The sequence below is a fragment of the Trichomycterus rosablanca genome, chromosome 6, assembly GCF_030014385.1.
Source record: "Trichomycterus rosablanca isolate fTriRos1 chromosome 6, fTriRos1.hap1, whole genome shotgun sequence".
Lineage (NCBI taxonomy): Eukaryota > Metazoa > Chordata > Actinopteri > Siluriformes > Trichomycteridae > Trichomycterus > Trichomycterus rosablanca.
This window is the reverse complement of record NC_085993.1, coordinates 16,868,599-16,886,989: the sequence shown is the minus strand read 5'-3', so window position 1 is coordinate 16,886,989 and position 18,391 is coordinate 16,868,599. Positions and strand designations below refer to the sequence as shown.

The 18,391-nt window shown below is 37.5% G+C and overlaps 1 protein-coding gene across 4 annotated transcripts in view; it reads left to right on the top strand.

The window, feature by feature from the left end:
- LOC134316939 (synaptotagmin-2) overlaps positions 1–18,165 on the top strand; it is a 102,401-nt gene extending 84,236 nt beyond the window's left edge. For 3 of the 4 annotated variants that reach the window (XM_062997505.1, XM_062997507.1, XM_062997506.1), the window contains exons 4-9: positions 5,338–5,472; positions 6,099–6,266; positions 8,550–8,717; positions 9,044–9,161; positions 11,737–11,870; positions 12,935–18,165. In XM_062997505.1, the coding sequence (XP_062853575.1) occupies positions 5,338–5,472; positions 6,099–6,266; positions 8,550–8,717; positions 9,044–9,161; positions 11,737–11,870; positions 12,935–13,150 (939 nt within the window). In that variant the 3' untranslated portion in view covers positions 13,151–18,165. The remainder of the gene's footprint in view (positions 1–5,337; positions 5,473–6,098; positions 6,267–8,549; positions 8,718–9,043; positions 9,162–11,736; positions 11,871–12,934) is intronic. The other variant, XM_062997508.1, reaches the window with a different exon arrangement.
- The last annotated feature ends 226 nt before the right edge of the window (positions 18,166–18,391 follow it).

Sequence of the window (18,391 nt, the reverse complement as noted above, 5' to 3'; positions counted from 1 at the left end):
TAGTTCTACAATTACTGACTGTAGTCCATCTGTTTCTCTGCATGCTTTGTTAGCCCCCTTTCACGCTGTTCTTCAATGGTTTGGACTCTCCCATGACCACTACAGAGTAGGTATTATTTGGGTGGTGGATCATTCTCAGCACTGCAATGACACTGACATGGTGGTGGTGTGTTAGTGTGTGTGCGCTGATGGAGTTTTTAAACACCTCACTGTCACTGCTGGACTGAGAATAGTCCACCAACCAAAAATATCCAGCCAACATAGCCCCGTAAGCAGCGTCCTGTGACCACTGATGAAGGTGTAGAAAATGACCAAACAGCAGCAATATATGAGCGATCATCTCTGACTTTACATCTACAAAGTGGATCAAACAGGTAGGAGTGTCTAATAGAGTGGACAGTCAGTGGACACGGTATTTAAAAACTCCAGCAGCGCTGCTGTGTCTGATCCACTCATGCCAGCACAACACACACTAACACACCACCACCATGTCATTGTCACTGCAGTGCTGAGAATGATCCACCACCCAAATAATACCTGCTCTGTGGTGGTCCTGTGGTGACCCTGACCATTGAAGAACAGGGTGAAAGTAGCATAAAAAAGTATGTAGAGAAATAGACGGACTACAGTCAGTAATTGTAGAACTACAAAGTGCTTCTATATGGTAAGTGGAGCTGATAAAATGGACAGTGTGTGTAGAAACAAGGAGGTGGGTTTAATGTTATGGCTGATCAATGTACATTTACATTTTCAGCATTTATCAGATGCGTTTATCCAAAGCGACTTACAGTACCGTGACAGTATACTGTCTAAGCAATTAAGAGTTAAGGGCCTTGCTCAAGGGCCCAACAGTGGCAACCTGGCAGTAGTGGTGCTTAAACCAGCAACCCTTCGATTACTAGTCCAGTACCTTAACCGCTAGACTATAACTGTCCTGGCATCAGTCTACAGGTGCTGAATAAAGCACCTATATATTAGTAGGACCGCAATTAGTAAGAATAGTCACTATTGTGACATAAGTGACATATAATCATTGCATAATGATTAATTACTACATTTATATAGCAAATAAATACTTTATATTTACTATGTTTTAATATATATATAAATATACACACACACACACACACACACACACATACATACCTGTATATATATATATAGAGAGAGAGAGAGAGAGAGAGAGAGAATATAGAGAATTAAAAATATTTAAAAAATCTTTAGGCAATTTAACATTTATTCAGCACCTGGGTGGCACAGCAATAAATCATGCTAGCCCAATTCCGCTGGCATTCAGGGTTCAAATCCCCAACTGTGCTATCGACCAGTCAGGCCTCAACATAAAGACATGATTGCTTATGTCTGAGGAGTTGGCTGAGGCCCAGCGATGGATTGGCATCCGGTCAGGGGCGTGTTACTGCATTGCACCTAGTAATTTCTGGAAAGCTGGACATACTGTGAACCTGATCAGGCTAAATGAAATGCAATATTTTTTCAAGGCACTGTATTTAAAAATACTATGTAGGCAACAGAAAGTAAGAACAGCTGTGTGTACAATTATAGAGTCCATTCAGTCATTTTTTTTTGGTAATTTTTTATTTTCTGTGTTGTGACCAATGTGTGTTGTATTTCATTGTGTTCTCTGGTGAGAAAAGACATGCTAAGTGCTGAAAAGGTTAAAACAACAGCTAATTAATGCAGTGAGGAAACACAAGTTCTTCCAACATTTTAATGTTCTATACGGGTGAAGGTAATTTACCAGAATCCTCTAGAGCTTAACTCAAGTTCTCTTTGTGTAGTGTGTCTTTTCTCAGAGTGCTGTTCTTGGTGTTGATGTGGCTCTCTGCTGTCTCTCGTTCTCTTCCTGGTGTGTCTCTTGAGTTCATCCTCTTCCTCTCTCTCTACTCCCTTCCCTCCTGCTTTATGTTTTGTGTGTACGCACCACATTGTGTGGCGCTCATGGCTGGCGGCACTACGGTAGGTGAACAGACGAACGGCACAGCTCCTTGGCCGCCGAGTGCTAGCATATGCCGTGCAGGGCAGGGGCTGAATACCAGGTGGCTTCCTATTGAACACATACAACACTACACAGAGCGCAGAAGCCACTGGCTATGAGCAAAAGCCACATACTAGGCCATAGGTGTAACCCAGGTGGCATGAAATTTTAAAGTGTAGTATATTGGTATGTGGTTTTGGACATGCCAGATATGTTTTGCAATCTATGTAGTGCATTACATGTCCTATAGAAAGCCATGTGGGATTCAGCCAGGGTTTGGCAGAATGACCATTGTAACTTCCTTGTTTTTTTAAGCCTTTTGCTGTCACGCATCAAGACAGCAAAACAAGAAAAAAACACAGGAAAGTTATAATGCAGATGGTTACATGGACAGAAGAATAACAACCAGCATAAACTTGCGTTGGGAATGTAAACATGAGATGTGAATGAAAGAATTAACTCACTAATACTGAAAGGCTATGGATTCCTGAGTCTGAGGCAACCTAGAAATCTCACAGTGGATGCATGTGTTAAAGGGCATAGCTAATTTTTGGGGGGAAAATTGGAATAATTTTTAAAAATAATAGGCTAATGGATCCATGTCAGGATAAAGGGGAGGCAATTCAAATAAATGATACAGAATCTGAGGAACTCTAGCATCACGCTGTGCCCTTTAATTTGCTTCTATAGGGAAATAATTAGGAATGGGCTTAAGACTTACAATTTTTCGGTGACACTCTATTAAAGACTTTTATCTTTTTGACTCAACTAAATCAAACCAAATGTATTCCTGCCAACAAATGCTCTGATATTTGACAATTTGACAGTTTTAGAAAAATCTGAACAATAATCAGATGAAATGAAAATAGTGTTAGAAAAAAGGCCTTTGGCAATAGTCAATATTAACTGTTGTTAATATTTCCTTTCCTTGTCACTTACAGAAAGAACAACAAAATTTTAAATTGAAACGAAAGTAAATCTTTAAGTCTGAAATGTATTAATCTCATCGGTTTGCCACGTTGATATATAAAGGCAACATAGCTGTAATTAATTTGGTTGGGTATATTGCAAATCCAGAAGGGCGGCACGGTGGCTAAGTGGGTAGCACTGTCGCCTGATAGCAAGAAGGTCCCGGGTTCGATCCCCAGGTGGGGCGGTCCAGGTCCTTTCTGTGTGGAGTTTGCATGTCCTCCCCGTGTCTGCGTGGGTTTACTCCGGGTGCTCCGGTTTCCTCCCACAGTCCAAACACATGCAAGTGTACTTTAGGCAGTGATGCGATGCGACAAAGCAACCGACTGTCATTCATTTTCAATAAGAGGTGGCGATTGCTGGCAGATTGCTTGTTGCCAATCCATTGGCAGGGCAGACATACACATACACACATATTCACACACACTCACACTTAGAACCATTTCTAAAAGCTCTATTGGGCGGCACGGTGGCTAAGTAGGTTGCACTGTCGCCTCAGAGCAAGAAGGTCCTGGGTTCGATCCCCAGGTGGGGCGGTCCGGATCCTTTCTGTGTGGAGTTTGCATGTTCTCCCCGTGTCTGCGTGGGTTTCCTCCGGGTGCTCCGGTTTCCTCCCACAGTCCAAGGACATGCAAGTGATGTGGATTGGAGACACTAAATTGTCCAGGACTGTGTTCGATATAAACCCAGGCTGTGAGGTGACGGTGCTACCTACTGTACCACTATGCCACCCTTTTTGTGATAGCAAATTTTCCTAAAGAATCAATTCTTTCCATGCAGTATTCTTTTAAAGTCCTCAAAACAGTGAAGTTTTTTATAAACTCACACAAATATATATGAGACAGATCAAACTTTTTGCTAAATTACAGTGCAACTGAGAAAAATTCTAATTAAAGTCATATTTTAAAGTAATTGCAGATTTAATGTACCTGCAAAACCATCCATTCAAAAGTTAATTTAACATAGAAATGAAATTAACTGTCAAATAGTTTTATTTATTTCTTACTCTTAGCATGACCACTGTTCAGAAACACAAATGAAAGATAGGAAGAAATCACAAGTCAGCATTTCAGACTATAAATCACACAAAAGAATCTATTCCATTTAGAAGCATTTTTTTGCTCACTGGTTGATCCCGTGAGGATTGCTGCACTGCATGAATTAGATCATGCTGACGGGAAAATGGGCCAGGCAAATGTGGTCAGGCTGGTCTAAATTACACCCAGCAAGTCTGAGCTGCAGTTTATGAGGGTATTACCTTCATTTGTTCCTGAAAATTTGTCAAATGTGGCGTCTACACAGACATGATTAGCTATGTCTGAGGCAGGGAGGATGACCAAAGCCGTGAAATGGACTGGCACCCTGTCCAGGGTATTCCTGCCTTGCGCCCAGGGTTTCCTGATGGAACTGGTTTTGCTGCGAAAAATAAAATGACTAAAAATAATGAATTAAAAAAAAAATGCATTTTAACATACAACAGCACTGTACAAAAAAATCAGACACCCATTAATGATGTGAAAGAATGAATTCCACTGTATAGTGGAAACAAACTATAGTAATTATCCCAGTGTAAATTGGTACAAAATACACTATATGGCCAAAAGTATGTAGACACCCCTTTTAATTATTGGATACAGGTGTTTCAGAAACACAAATCACTAATAGGTTTATAAAATCAGTTATATAAAATGAATTATTTACTTTCAGCTTTGTGGCAACAATTTAGCAAATGTATGACTGTGCTCCTGTTTGGTGAGAAGAAACAGCAGTGGTCTGCTCAGAGCCCTGATCACAACCCTACTGAACACCCTTGGAAGAAATTGGAATGTTGATTATAAGTCAAGCCTTCTTGTCCAACATTATTGCCTGGCCTTAAAAATGCTCTTTTAACTTTAATGGTTACAATTACCTTAAGATGCACCTCAACACTATGTGGAAAGCCTTTCTAGAAAAATCAAGGCTTGAAATTAATGCCAATGGATTTGGAATGTGATGTCCAACAAGCTTATGGTCAACCGTCCACATACTTTTGGCTATATAGAGTACATACAGATTTTAACTGCACATATTAACATACTCTTAGCAATGCTATAATTTGGGATGAATTATTCCTAAACCGAACTTTTAAGAAAGAAGTGTCACCAACAGAAGTTGTAAGCTTAAGTCTTTTGCAACATCCAGCCCTGAATGACTGCATTGATGAAAGGCTGCTATAAGAGGCGTATGGATAGGAGAGGCCAGTTGGAGCACTTACACCCTTCTGCATCAAAAGCCTAACAGGACCCCTGAGCTTGTGGCATGCTACAGACAGGAAACGACATTACCATCCAAAGTCCTCCACTCACAGCTTTTGCACACGCTTTCCTCACCAGAAACTTCAGGAGGATGATGATGATGAAGATGGAGAAACAGGTCTGACAGAGGAAGAGAAAGAGGAGGAGGAAAAAGAGCAGGAGAAACTGGGCAAGCTGCAGTACTCTTTGGATTATGACTTCCAGGACAACAAGGTAAAATTGTTTTCCATTTCGTTACTAATGCAACAGACAAATAGAAATCTATTCTTAATAATAATAACATATGTTAATAATATATGCCAATTTAAAACAAAATTAACATTTATTTATGGGATTAATTATTCATCTCCTTAGAATTTCATACTGTATGTTTACATATTTACCATTTACTTAATAAAATATTTTTTTTTCACTGAGAAGACATTGTAAGACAAGGCTTTTACAAAACATTTTTATATTTTAGAAATAAACTGCACCATTATGAACTGTTATAATGGTATTTTGTAGTGTAAAAGTGGACAAGACATTTGCATTACAGGATGGAGATGCAGTTTAGCAAAAAAAAAATCATTATTTATACCTGCAGTGTCTCATCTTAATCAATGTTTTACAAAACCCTTTGCTGAATTCCAATGAAGCATGAGGAGTTTTTTTAACTGCACTGTTTAATAGAATTACTTACTTGGAGTTACAATTGCATATATTGAACTTGAACAATAGTGCCATAGAGCAACAGCTTGGTTTTTGGCTGTAAATGGTTATACAATCTTTTAAAAGCTCAATTTTAAATGTCCTTTCAACCTCTCTTTTTTCTTTTTCTGGAAAAATTCATATTTCAGCTGACAGTGGGGATCTTGCAGTGTGCTGACCTGATTTCTATGGACTCTGGAGGAACCTCCGATCCATACGTTAAAGTCTTTCTCCTGCCTGACAAAAAGAAAAAGTATGACACTAAGGTTCACAAAAAGACACTAAATCCTGTATTCAATGAGACTTTCGTCTTTAAGGTATGTGTATTGTCACTCTTTGTACTTTCCTGAATAGAAAAAATGAGATTAGGAATGACTTTTTGCTTAAAGATGTTAATTTGTTCTATTTTTGTGCACAGATTTAAATAGAAATCTTGGACCTTTTGTAAGGAATAGTAATTATAATAACTCATCATATAATACTTTTGCCACCAAAGAACTGTGGGTCATTGTTACTTCTTTTTATTTTCTATTATGGATAAGTAAAGGCTTAATCATATAATATTATTTTATCTAACCGGTTCCATCATCTGTGCCGGTGTAACATTTGAAACCTGAGCTGCAGTTGTTTTGGGGGTTCATGTACCTTAATTTTAAGCTGTATAAATAAAGACCTTCATAAATACTGGATCATATTCAAAGATTTTATACTAATCAACTAACTTAGAGTGAATATCAACCAAGAAAAAGCACTTACTTTTAAACACTGAATTACAAATAACTATAACACTTGTGTTCTTTAATCCATTGTTTTTGACCAATCCATGCATTATTGACCTATAGATGTTTAGGTTCACAGGTATTTGTCTAATCTGTATGACTTAAATGAGCAATTCTGGTGTTGACTCTACACACAACTGCACTCTGAATACACCACCCACTGTGTGCTTAGAATGTAGTTTTTAATAAAAAAAAAACACAACAAATGAAAACAAGCTAAACATTCTGGCCTTAAAGCACATGTGTCAAACTCAAGGCCCGCGGGCCAAATTCGGCCCGCCACGTCATTTTATGTGGCCCGAGAGAGCTTAAAAGACGTATGATTGTCTTAAAATACACTGTAAATCATACATAAACTGCATCTCCCACAATGCATGCCGATTTTGTGACCCGCAAAGTGACCGCATCCCGCCACTAGATGGCAGTGCTTCCACATCAGCGTTTAACTAAGGCGGATTTCCAACAAGTGATGTTGAGAAATATTTACATCCCAAAATGTGCAAGAAGACTAAACTGAAGCAGAAGGAGGTAATTTAATGAAAAATGGGAAAGTGAATACAAGTTTGTGCTTCAAGAAGAAAAACCGGTACGTCTCTTGTGTTATGAGGTTGTGAGGGGTTTTTGTATCTGTTGGTCCTGGATTTTGTAAAGTTGCTTTGAGACAATGTCTATTGTAAAAAGCGCTATATAAATAAAGTTGACTTGACTTGACTTGACTGTGGTAAAGGAGTACAATATAAATGTAGATATACATTATAAATATACAGTATAAATTTGGCATTTTGACAAGGCAGTCTGCCATCAGAGCAGGATACGTTACAATCTTCTCTTTGTCCGAGTAGTCAAACAGGGAATTTATGTTATATTTAAATGAGCAATTCACTTTAGAGCAGGGGTGTCAAACTCATTTTCACCGAGGGCCACATCTGCAATGAGTTTTACACCCCTGCTCTAAAGTGAATTGCTCATTTAAATATAACATAAATTCCCTGTTTGACTACTCGGACATTAATAAAGTTCTAACATTCTAGTGATGTAACAATGTGCAGTGTAAATTTGAAAATCAGACATACAACCACAGTATATAATAACAATATTATAATAACATCTTCATAAAAAAATATCTAATAATTCTAAGGTTGCATAGTGCATTTGAATCTGAAAATGCACTGGTGTATGAATATGGTTTAAATAACATCATCTAGCTGTTTTGATTTACACAATTATTATTCTGGTGTATAATAATGATCAGACTGAGATAGTTGGTACGATCATTAAATAAAATAAAACAAAACCCACAATACATTTAACTGGTTACACATGCTATATTAATAGTGTTCATTTTACATTTGACTTTTGTATAGCTGTAATTTCTTTCTATGGGGGAGATGTTAGTGAGCTGGAAATTGTATGGGTCAGTATTATTGATTTGGGGGAGAGTGATGTTGAATTCAATAATCATTGCTTCTTGAGCACAAGATTATTTTCAGCGCTCCCAGGATGTGAGGCGAGCCAATAAACGACTCTGAATGCAACATTGATTTAAAATGGGAGAGAATGTTGTCTGTAGGCCAGAAACGTAGCCACTGGTAGAGTCACTGGTGGTGTATTTGTTGAAGGTCAGGTTATCTTATCAGTGATGACTCTACACTTAATACAGTTTTCAGTCTTATTGATTTTTATGCTTCTTGTCTGTTCTATTTTGTTAGGTATTATTTTCTCTATTTTGGAACATTTCACATGATTTATTATTATGATTTTGAGATTTACATCTACGAAATTAATAGATTTTTAACCTCCTTGCTATTTTGTTTTCTTTAGGTCCCCTACCAGGACCTGGGAGGAAAAACTTTGGTTATGTCTGTGTATGACTATGATCGCTTCTCCAAACACGATATCATTGGTGAGGTCAAGGTGCCTATGAACACAGTGGACCTGGGTAAGCCAATTGAAGAATGGAAAGACCTGGACAGCGTTGAGAAAGAAGAGGTGAATTATCTGCACTTTACAGCTTTTTGACATGCATTGGAATTTATACTTTGGAAATAGTGTGGAATGCTATAAAATCAGCATAGATATTACCTGCATCTTACTACTAATCCTTTGTAGTATTTTCTATTGACATGAACCATTCATTCTTTTTCAACTGGACCATCTATTCCTCAATGGGTTGATCATTCTAATAGCAGTAACATAAAACCCAGAGGCATTCAAAGCTGCCATTCCCTCTAATGCTTTTTTCACTTTTATTATCTCTTTTTTGCTTAAAGGATTTTATATTCACTTATTACCCTGCTTTTTTTGGGTTTCTGTAGCCAGAGAAGCTTGGCGACATCTGCATATCACTACGATATGTCCCCACTGCCGGCAAGCTGACTGTCTGCATCCTGGAGGCCAAAAATCTGAAGAAAATGGATGTGGGAGGACTATCTGGTAAGCCAAATAGCATAATCAGAGACAGAAACTTACCCTGTATTACATGATTTTAGAGAATTAAGAAGCAGTTCTCAGAGCTGTCTTGTTTTATGAGATACTGTTTAATCTTGTCTGATTAAAATGTAATCAGTATTGAAATCTGCAATGATCTCTGAACCGTGACAGAATTTTCTACTAACATTTCATTAATTTTTAATTACTTTCTACTTGAAAGTGAAACCATATGTTTACTGTCACTACATTTTCCTTTAAAATGTTAAATACAGTGTATCACAAAAGTGAGTACACCCCTCACATTTCTGCAGATATTTAAGTATATCTTTTCATGGGACAACACTGACAAAATGACACTTTGACACAATGAAAAGTAGTCTGTGTGCAGCTTATATAACAGTGTAAATTTATTCTTCCCTCAAAATAACTCAATATACAGCCATTAATGTCTAAACCACCGGCAACAAAAGTGAGTACACCCCTAAGAGACTACACCCCTAAATGTCCAAATTGAGCACTGCTTGTCATTTTCCCTCCAAAATGTCATGTGATTTGTTAGTGTTACTAGGTCTCAGGTGTGCATAGGGAGCAGGTGTGTTCAATTTAGTAGTACAGCTCTCACACTCTCTCATACTGGTCACTGAAAGTTCCAACATGGCACCTCATGGCAAAGAACTCTCTGAGGATCTTAAAAGACGAATTGTTGCACTACATGAAGATGGCCAAGGCTACAAGAAGATTGCCAACACCCTGAAACTGAGCTGCAGCACAGTGGCCAAGATCATCCAGCGTTTTAAAAGAGCAGGGTCCACTCAGAACAGACCTCGCTTTGGTCGTCCAAAGAAGCTGAGTGCACGTGCTCAGCGTCACATCCAACTGCTGTCTTTGAAAGATAGGCGCAGGAGTGCTGTCAGCATTGCTGCAGAGATTGAAAAGGTGGGGGGTCAGCCTGTCAGTGCTCAGACCATACGCCGCACACTACATCAAATTGGTCTGCATGGCTGTCACCCCAGAAGGAAGCCTCTTCTGAAGTCTCTACACAAGAAAGCCCGCAAACAGTTTGCTGAAGACATGTCAACAAAGGACATGGATTACTGGAACTATGTCCTATGGTCTGATGAGACCAAGATTAATTTGTTTGGTTCAGATGGTCTCAAGCATGTGTGGCGGCAATCAGGTGAGGAGTACAAAGATAAGTGTGTCATGCCTACAGTCAAGCATGGTGGTGGGAATGCCATGGTCTGGGGCTGCATGAGTGCAGCAGGTGTTGGGGAGTTACATTTCATTGAGGGACACATGAACTCCAATATGTACTGTGAAATACTGAAGCAGAGCATGATCCCCTCCCTCCGGAAACTGGGTCGCAGGGCAGTGTTCCAGCATGATAATGACCCCAAACACACCTCTAAGACGACCACTGCTTTATTGAAGAGGCTGAGGGTAAAGGTGATGGACTGGCCAAGCATGTCTCCAGACCTAAACCCAATAGAACATCTTTGGGGCATCCTCAAGCGGAAGGTGGAGGAGCGCAAAGTCTCGAATATCCGCCAGCTCCGTGATGTCGTCATGGAGGAGTGGAAAAGCATTCCAGTGGCAACCTGTGAAGCTCTGGTACACTCCATGCCCAGGAGAGTTAAGGCAGTTCTGGGAAATAATGGTGGCCACACAAAATATTGACACTTCAGGAACTTTCACTAAGGGGTGTACTCACTTTTGTTGCCGGTGGTTTAGACATTAATGGCTGTATATTGAGTTATTTTGAGGGAAGAATAAATTTACACTGTTATATAAGCTGCACACAGACTACTTTTCATTGTGTCAAAGTGTCATTTTGTCAGTGTTGTCCCATGAAAAGATATACTTAAATATCTGCAGAAATGTGAGGGGTGTACTCACTTTTGTGATACACTGTATATGGGGAGACCCAAGTCATACCAGTGCCACCGGCCTGGTCGAGCACTCAACAGACACAGCTGGCTTTATCTAAGGGAGGAATAGCAAGATATGGAATTACCTCTATAGGGGAATTGGATGTATCCACATTCAGTAGGGGGGGGAAATAATTGTGAATCATAAATATATATATTACATATTGTGGTGGAAAAACCCTTAATAAAACACCTCAAAGACTGGATTGTGAGTAGAAAAGACTTTTAATCTTGTCGGCAGAGAAGGATCACACACAGAGACTATGTGAATGCGATAACACAGTAAAAAATAAACACCCTTATATACTCCCTTCAGTGTCCTTGAAGGACAGTGGATGATTCTACCCTTAACAGAGATTTCCTAGCTAGGACATAGGAACTAGTCTAAACCAGCTAGAACTGCGTTTTGGACTTCATACAATGCAATTGATGCACTTCTTATAACGTACACCATGAACACATCCAGTAACATTGTATTGTAGCAGTATCCTTGGAATATTGGAATATGACTACTGGCAATCATGCCCTAAGCATATCCACATGTTCTATGTAGTAATTGATTATGTATTAATACTTATTGAGTAAATTAACATTTTTCTCTCATAATATGTAAAATCTTAAGTAACTGAATTGACTGAACCTCCGAACAGATCCATACGTAAAGATCCAGCTGCTACAAAATGGTAAGCGTCTGAAGAAAAAGAAGACCACAGTGAAGAAAAACACACTGAACCCGTACTACAATGAGTCCTTCAGTTTTGAGATCCCACTGGAGCAGATGCAGGTATGGTCTCTTAACAGACTTTCTAAAAATCACAAAGGATATTGCTCTGTGTATAATAATAAATTTAATGTAGTAGTTTAGTTCAAAAGGCTTTAAAAAACCTGTGGACACACCTTTTAATTAGTAGGTTTTACCATTTCAACCACATCCAAGGTATGAAATTAAGCAAAATTCATGTGATTTTTATAAAATAAACATTGGCTTGTAAATGGGTCATACTGAAATGGTCAGTGATTTTCAACATGGCTGTATAATACGATACACCCTTTCCACTAGTAAGTTCATCAAATGGTTGCTCTGGTCAAATGTAATTAATGTTGCTATGAAGTAGAAATGTCTGGTAGCAACAACTACAGTAGTCAATACAAGCTCACAGAATGGGACCAATAGGTGATGAGGAATGTAATGAAAAAATGTTGTCTGTTCTCAGTTATAGCAATTAAATTCCCCTGTAATAGTTCCGGTCTCTCTGTTTGGTGTTGCAGTTCCCATGGTGATGCTACACTTTCAAAGTTTTCAGTGTTTTTGTGTCTTTTCCATGTCCACACCAAGTCACCACCCCTTGCTTTGATTAGTTTTATTTTTATTGCTATTTTAAATACAGTATGTGGATGAATGATCAGCTGTGGCGACCCCTAACGAGAGCAGCCGAAAGGAATCACAAGAAAAATTAAGATCACAGGGATGGTGGACAAACAAAATAAACACTTTTTTAAATGAATTGAGACGCTAACACCAAGGGCAGTGATAATCACTGGCTATAGGTGGTAAGGTTATACCACCTACAGCTACAAATGCGTGCTGGCTGGTCATGTGCCTGCAAAAATTGTGGATGATTCACAGCGTGACTAGAAAAGATTGTGTAAAAAGTTTGTGTGTCCATATACTTGGAAATAGTGTACATGTCTGATGTTAATGACTTTAAGCCCTGAACACTCAAATAAGGGCTGAATTATAAAATTCTACCTTGTATATCATCTGTAAATTTAGAGGACTGTGCTATAATAAGCAACTTAACAGACATTTATGAAACGTTTTAATGCTTTCTTTGTTTTGCAACTCAGAAAATCCTTGTGGTGGTCACCGTCTTTGACTATGACAAGATCGGCAAGAACGACGCTATTGGGAAGATCTTTATCGGCAGTAAGGCCAGCGGCACAGAGCTGAAGCATTGGTCTGACATGCTGGCCAATCCACGTCGTCCTATCGCCCAGTGGCACACCCTCAAAGAGGAAGAGGACATAGATGGCGCGCTGGCTGGTCTTTTTGCCAAGAAGTAACTTCACCTCTCTACAAACTCAACTAACCAACTAACCTCTTTCCCTAACCCATTTAGCCCATCCACCACTGCATGAAAGCTGATCTAATACTGCCCTCGCTGACTCCAGATAATCCCAGCGCACAGGATTCAAGTACTTAAACAGAACAACGTGAAAACTCCTTGTCTTTTCCGATCTGCTCCATCCTGTAGTACATTAAGTAGTAGCATGGCGAAAGAACGTGATTTAGCGGGTCATCTCATGCTCCTGCAACTGAGGGATATTTGCACCAGTGGAGTCATGAGGCCTCCATAACAAGCACTGCATTATCATCCATGGCATTTTCATTTACTATAGTCAGTTTACATCAACAGACCAAAATAATTAAATTAAATAAAGTACGTATAAATAGAGGGCAGCTTTAAAAAATAAAGCAGCAGTCACACCAAATGTAGCAGTCAAACTGAGTTTTAATAATTCACTAAAAAAAAGGAAATTCACTTCCACTGGTACTTTATTTAGCTTAGTGTCAAGTTCATCTACATGAAGTGAACTTTTCAGGATGTCTGCAGTTAACTTGTTAACCAGTTAAGCTTGTTAACTTTCATATGTCAGTTTTAAGTCATCTGGTGAAAAAATACAATATGACCTTATTTGGCATCCTTTATTTTGTTTAGCATCAGTATCATCATCAGCATCATCATTTTTTAAGTAAACTGTTCTCACACACTTATCATATGAGCCCACCACATTTATAATGTGACCTAAATGCCAGGCATTTTTGTGATGTTTTCTCATGATTTCTCCTCAAAAATATAAAACACATTGGCTTGATTACATACATATTAGACTAATATGTTAAATTGTTATTATAAAACTGCAGTCACCAGCTTTAGTGCTGCAGTATGGTGGCATCTGTAAGTTCCCCAGGAGAAAATTCACAGCCATCAACAAAGCAGAAGTTATGTGGGTGTGAAGAACAGTATCCTGCCACCCATCATACAGAGACAACAATGCAAATTATGTTTTTAAACCAGTGCTCCCACATTTAGAGCTAAATGGGCAACGTAAAATATAAAACAGGCGAGGTTTGCATTAGTTCTGTACATTTAAATGAGCTAAGGTTTAAAATGCCATTTGTTTTGATGTTGATAAAATGTTCAATGTAGACAATATAATGGTAATATTAAGATAGGTATTTATTACATTTGTTACATTTGTTTAATTTTATTTCATTTAAACACAGCAGACATCCTGATGATAAATGTTCATATGTTTAAAACTTGCAAAATATAATGCGATGCAAAAATGAGTTCAGACTCTACTAAAATAGGCAAATGAGGGAACTGCTAATCATTACGATGACACTAAATAATGATACTCATTTTTACTGTAAATAAAAAACCCAGATAGCTAGCTAACAGGCTATTATCTTTGACATTTTATTTTTGCATTATTATGCAGAAGACAAAAAATGGAGCATTTTGGCAAACATCCAGTGTGACTTTTAAATAGCATTCAAATAGAAATACGTTCAACTATGTGTTAAAATAGTGCAGGAGAGCATTAGGAATATTATACTGTAAACAAAAGAAATATAACAAAAGAAGTTATGACATTATATTAAATTTCATTACATTTACATTATAAGTACAAATAAATGATCCATTCACTGAGTGCTTTTCACATTAAGTGTCCACTTGAAAGCTGAAAGGCAGCCTGTTTCATGTTGTAAATGGGTATCTGAATGAACACATGCTTAATTATTCTTAATTAAAATTATTGTTTTAAAATACAAATCGATGATCAGTGTGAGTACTTTATAAATAGTCCCAGGTAAATATTCTACACTGAACTTGTTTACAAAGTGAAAAATGAACATTTTTGAGCTGCTCAGAATTTGACTTGAATCTTCAGACTTTTAAAAGTTAAATGTGTGTTTGAGTTAAAAAATAAAATAAAAAAAGAATCAGGGCTGTGGGTTTGTAGAGCGTTTTCCAGGTCTCAGTTTATATTGTATGTTTTAAAAATGATCTATTAATAAAAGTAAACAACAGCATAATAATATAACTTGATTTAAAGTGAATACAGACCTTTTGTAAGAGGTTTGTGTAAAAATTTAAAAAGAGATTATCCAGGTTACATTGCCTTACAAAATGTGGACTCATCTCTCTCATATTCACTAAGCCGACAACACACCATTTACACCACACTAAAATCAGTTAAGAATCATTTGTAAGAAAGAATCAATCAGCATTGATTGATAATGCTGTCTGTTGAAGAAGCTTCTTATCCATTTTCCACTATTTGTAATGATTTATATAATGATTTATCCATCCAATCAATATCTATCCCATTGTTTCAAGCCTTGGGTTGGTTCAACATTTCGTTTGCTGGAATCAAACGCACCTACACCTACAAACTAACCAATTCAACAGCGTTCACTCGGGAGACATTTGACATTTGAAATGCCAAAGTAATAACGCAGGTTTAATGGGAAGGGATGCAGTTCATTGAGGATGTGACAAACACAGTCGAATCTCTATTCCTTCATGTCAGAAGGGCAAAACAAAGCGATTGTCCAATTGTAGTGTGTTGGTGTACTCTCCTCTAATTGTGCTCTGTACATATGCATTGACCAACTTTGTTAATACAGCATGTCTATAACTTGATGTACATAGAAGCATGTTTTAAAGATAGAACATAATTATATTGTGTATATGTGTGGCATTTGTCATTTTGATAATAAAATGTAGGGGAAAAATCTACTGACTGCACATTTTAATAAATTCCCCAGAATGGGTGTAGGAATGAATGTAAATCTTTAGCTAAAGAAATAGATCCTTCAGGTTTCCTTTTATTTATTGTGTGTATATGAGAAGTTTTGTTTTATATAAAAATATGTTCTTATTGTGCTTTATTTCTATTGTCTAGTCAATATTTATCATGTGTGTATTTGTTTAGTCTTTTTGTCTTTTTTTTTCCGTTCATGGCTACAACATTCTGCTCTTACTTCCATTCAGGGGTTTTGTGTGTGTGGTATAAAAGCCCAGTCAGAAGCCATATGTGTCGACCCTTTTCCACAAAACCTTGTAATTCTAGGACAATAATCTGCACCTCAATGGCAAACACAACAGTTTACACTCTTTCTACATCACGTAGACTAGAATATGTAAAAGAAAAAGTCAAAAAAGGAACTTAAAAGGTGTAGTAACGCTTTATTTTCATAAACGGTTGAGAAGCAGGACTCATTTCATGCTATTTAATTCATGCACAAACATTGTTAGACTTAGAATATTAGTGTGTTAGTGGTAAACTGTTTACACCAGTGTAATCCAGTACAGATTGATTTGATGTTTTACATTAATCAGTACACAAGTGCTTGCAAAAGATAGGATTACAAAACAGTTACAATTCTAGTGATCAACATGTACCAGTGGCATGATTTTCTTATGCAATGTGTCTGTGGTGGTGTATGCCTGCGTCTGAGTGTGTGTGTAAACAAGTATTTACATTAATCAATGTTTAAAAATTTCATGGGTGTGATTTGCCAGACGTCTAAAAGACATTAATGAAGGTCTTATTCTCAATAAGGAAAATACTATATTAAATGATATGAAAAGAAAAAATGCCTTCAGTGTAATGTAATGTGTGATCTTTTATTTATTTATTTTCCTAGCGTGCAGTTCATTTCTTCACTGGGGCTGCACAATATGGACAAATAAGCATTGTGATTTAATTGCTACATTGCTCTTGTAGGATTTGGAATTGTTCAAGCCTCTAGTGCATCTTAAAAATAGCTAGCATTAAATTTTGGAGCATAATAGTTTTGAAGCATTTTTCTTTTTTAAATATCATGGTTGTTCAAAAACATATATCAAAAACATGGCACAAACAGCAAAACACAACTGTATTTCTCCACTGAAATCCAGTACATTAACCATGATGAGTCACCTAAAGAATGACCTGCATTCATTAAATCAATCAAATTATTTAATTTTTATCAGTGCCAGTTTGTGATTGATCAACATATCCATAACATCATGTTTGGGTGTTTTTCAGAATGCCCCTTTGTATATAGCAGTATTTTATGGTTAGTTCGGCCAAGGTCAATATTGCAATAATTATTAACAAACGATATACTGTGCAGCCCTAGCCAAGACATGTAGTAGATTAACCATGTTTGGGCCTTTGTTGTGTTTAAAATGAGGACATTTAATGTCTGGCAATATGGGGGAAAAGCTGTGACTAGCCTACTGTGAACAAGTATTTTCTATTTTTGCTTTCCTATATTTCCCTGTCTTTGGAATTGTGCTTACATCAGAAATCTAGCAACAAATCAGCACCCCACCCATCCTTTATGTATTTTGATGTCATCAGAAGTTTGTTCTGTCTGCTTTAAAAAAAAAAAAAAAGTGTGCTTTTTGGTCATGTCAGGCTGCTCTGGACTTTTGTGCTGCTGCTTAGGATGAATAGGACCAATGCCGAGACAACTATATGTGTGTTTTTGTGTGACCGTGATTTAAAGCTGCAGGGGTTCTTTCCCCTCCTGCTAATCATACAACAAAATCCCAGTCTTCCCTGGGACACTGGACGCCAGCTTTCTGGCCCCTTGCCCATGATGAGACATTTAATTCTACCACCTGTCAGACACATTAATTGCAAACACCTTGCTACACAGTTGACATCACTTACTAACGTGATCTAACAATCTGTTTCTGTGTGCTCATTTCACCGTGAGTCCATGTAAAGACATTTCCAAAGACCTGCTCGTTCTCTTCCATTTTGTCTCGTGTAGAGGTATCTGTATCAGTGATTCCTTCTGTGGATGCTTTGGCATGCTTTTAACTTCCCATACAGATGATGCCATTTATCAATGGAAGATAAGCCTTTGCTACTCCTGTAGCTTATTGTCATTCTGTAAACCAATAATGTCACTCATTTAAGAGATACCAGCCACTAAAAAAGTCTACATGCAGATTCATTCATTGATTATTGACTAGCTAATCACATAAAATAAAGCCTTTTAAATATTATTGTGTGTAGTGGCGTGTTTGGTTTCTAACTACATTTCTTTGGTTACGGTAGACACTTACCTGAGAGCTTGTTAAACAGTAAAGATTTTATTAGAGTGTTGCAGTATTTTCTGGTCATTAAACATAATTTAAGCTTTTTTGCCTTTTCATAATAGCACATAATGCCTAGGTAATGACTACCAATTCACAGGCATAGAGTTTTAATGATGATGGTGATGGACTCAAG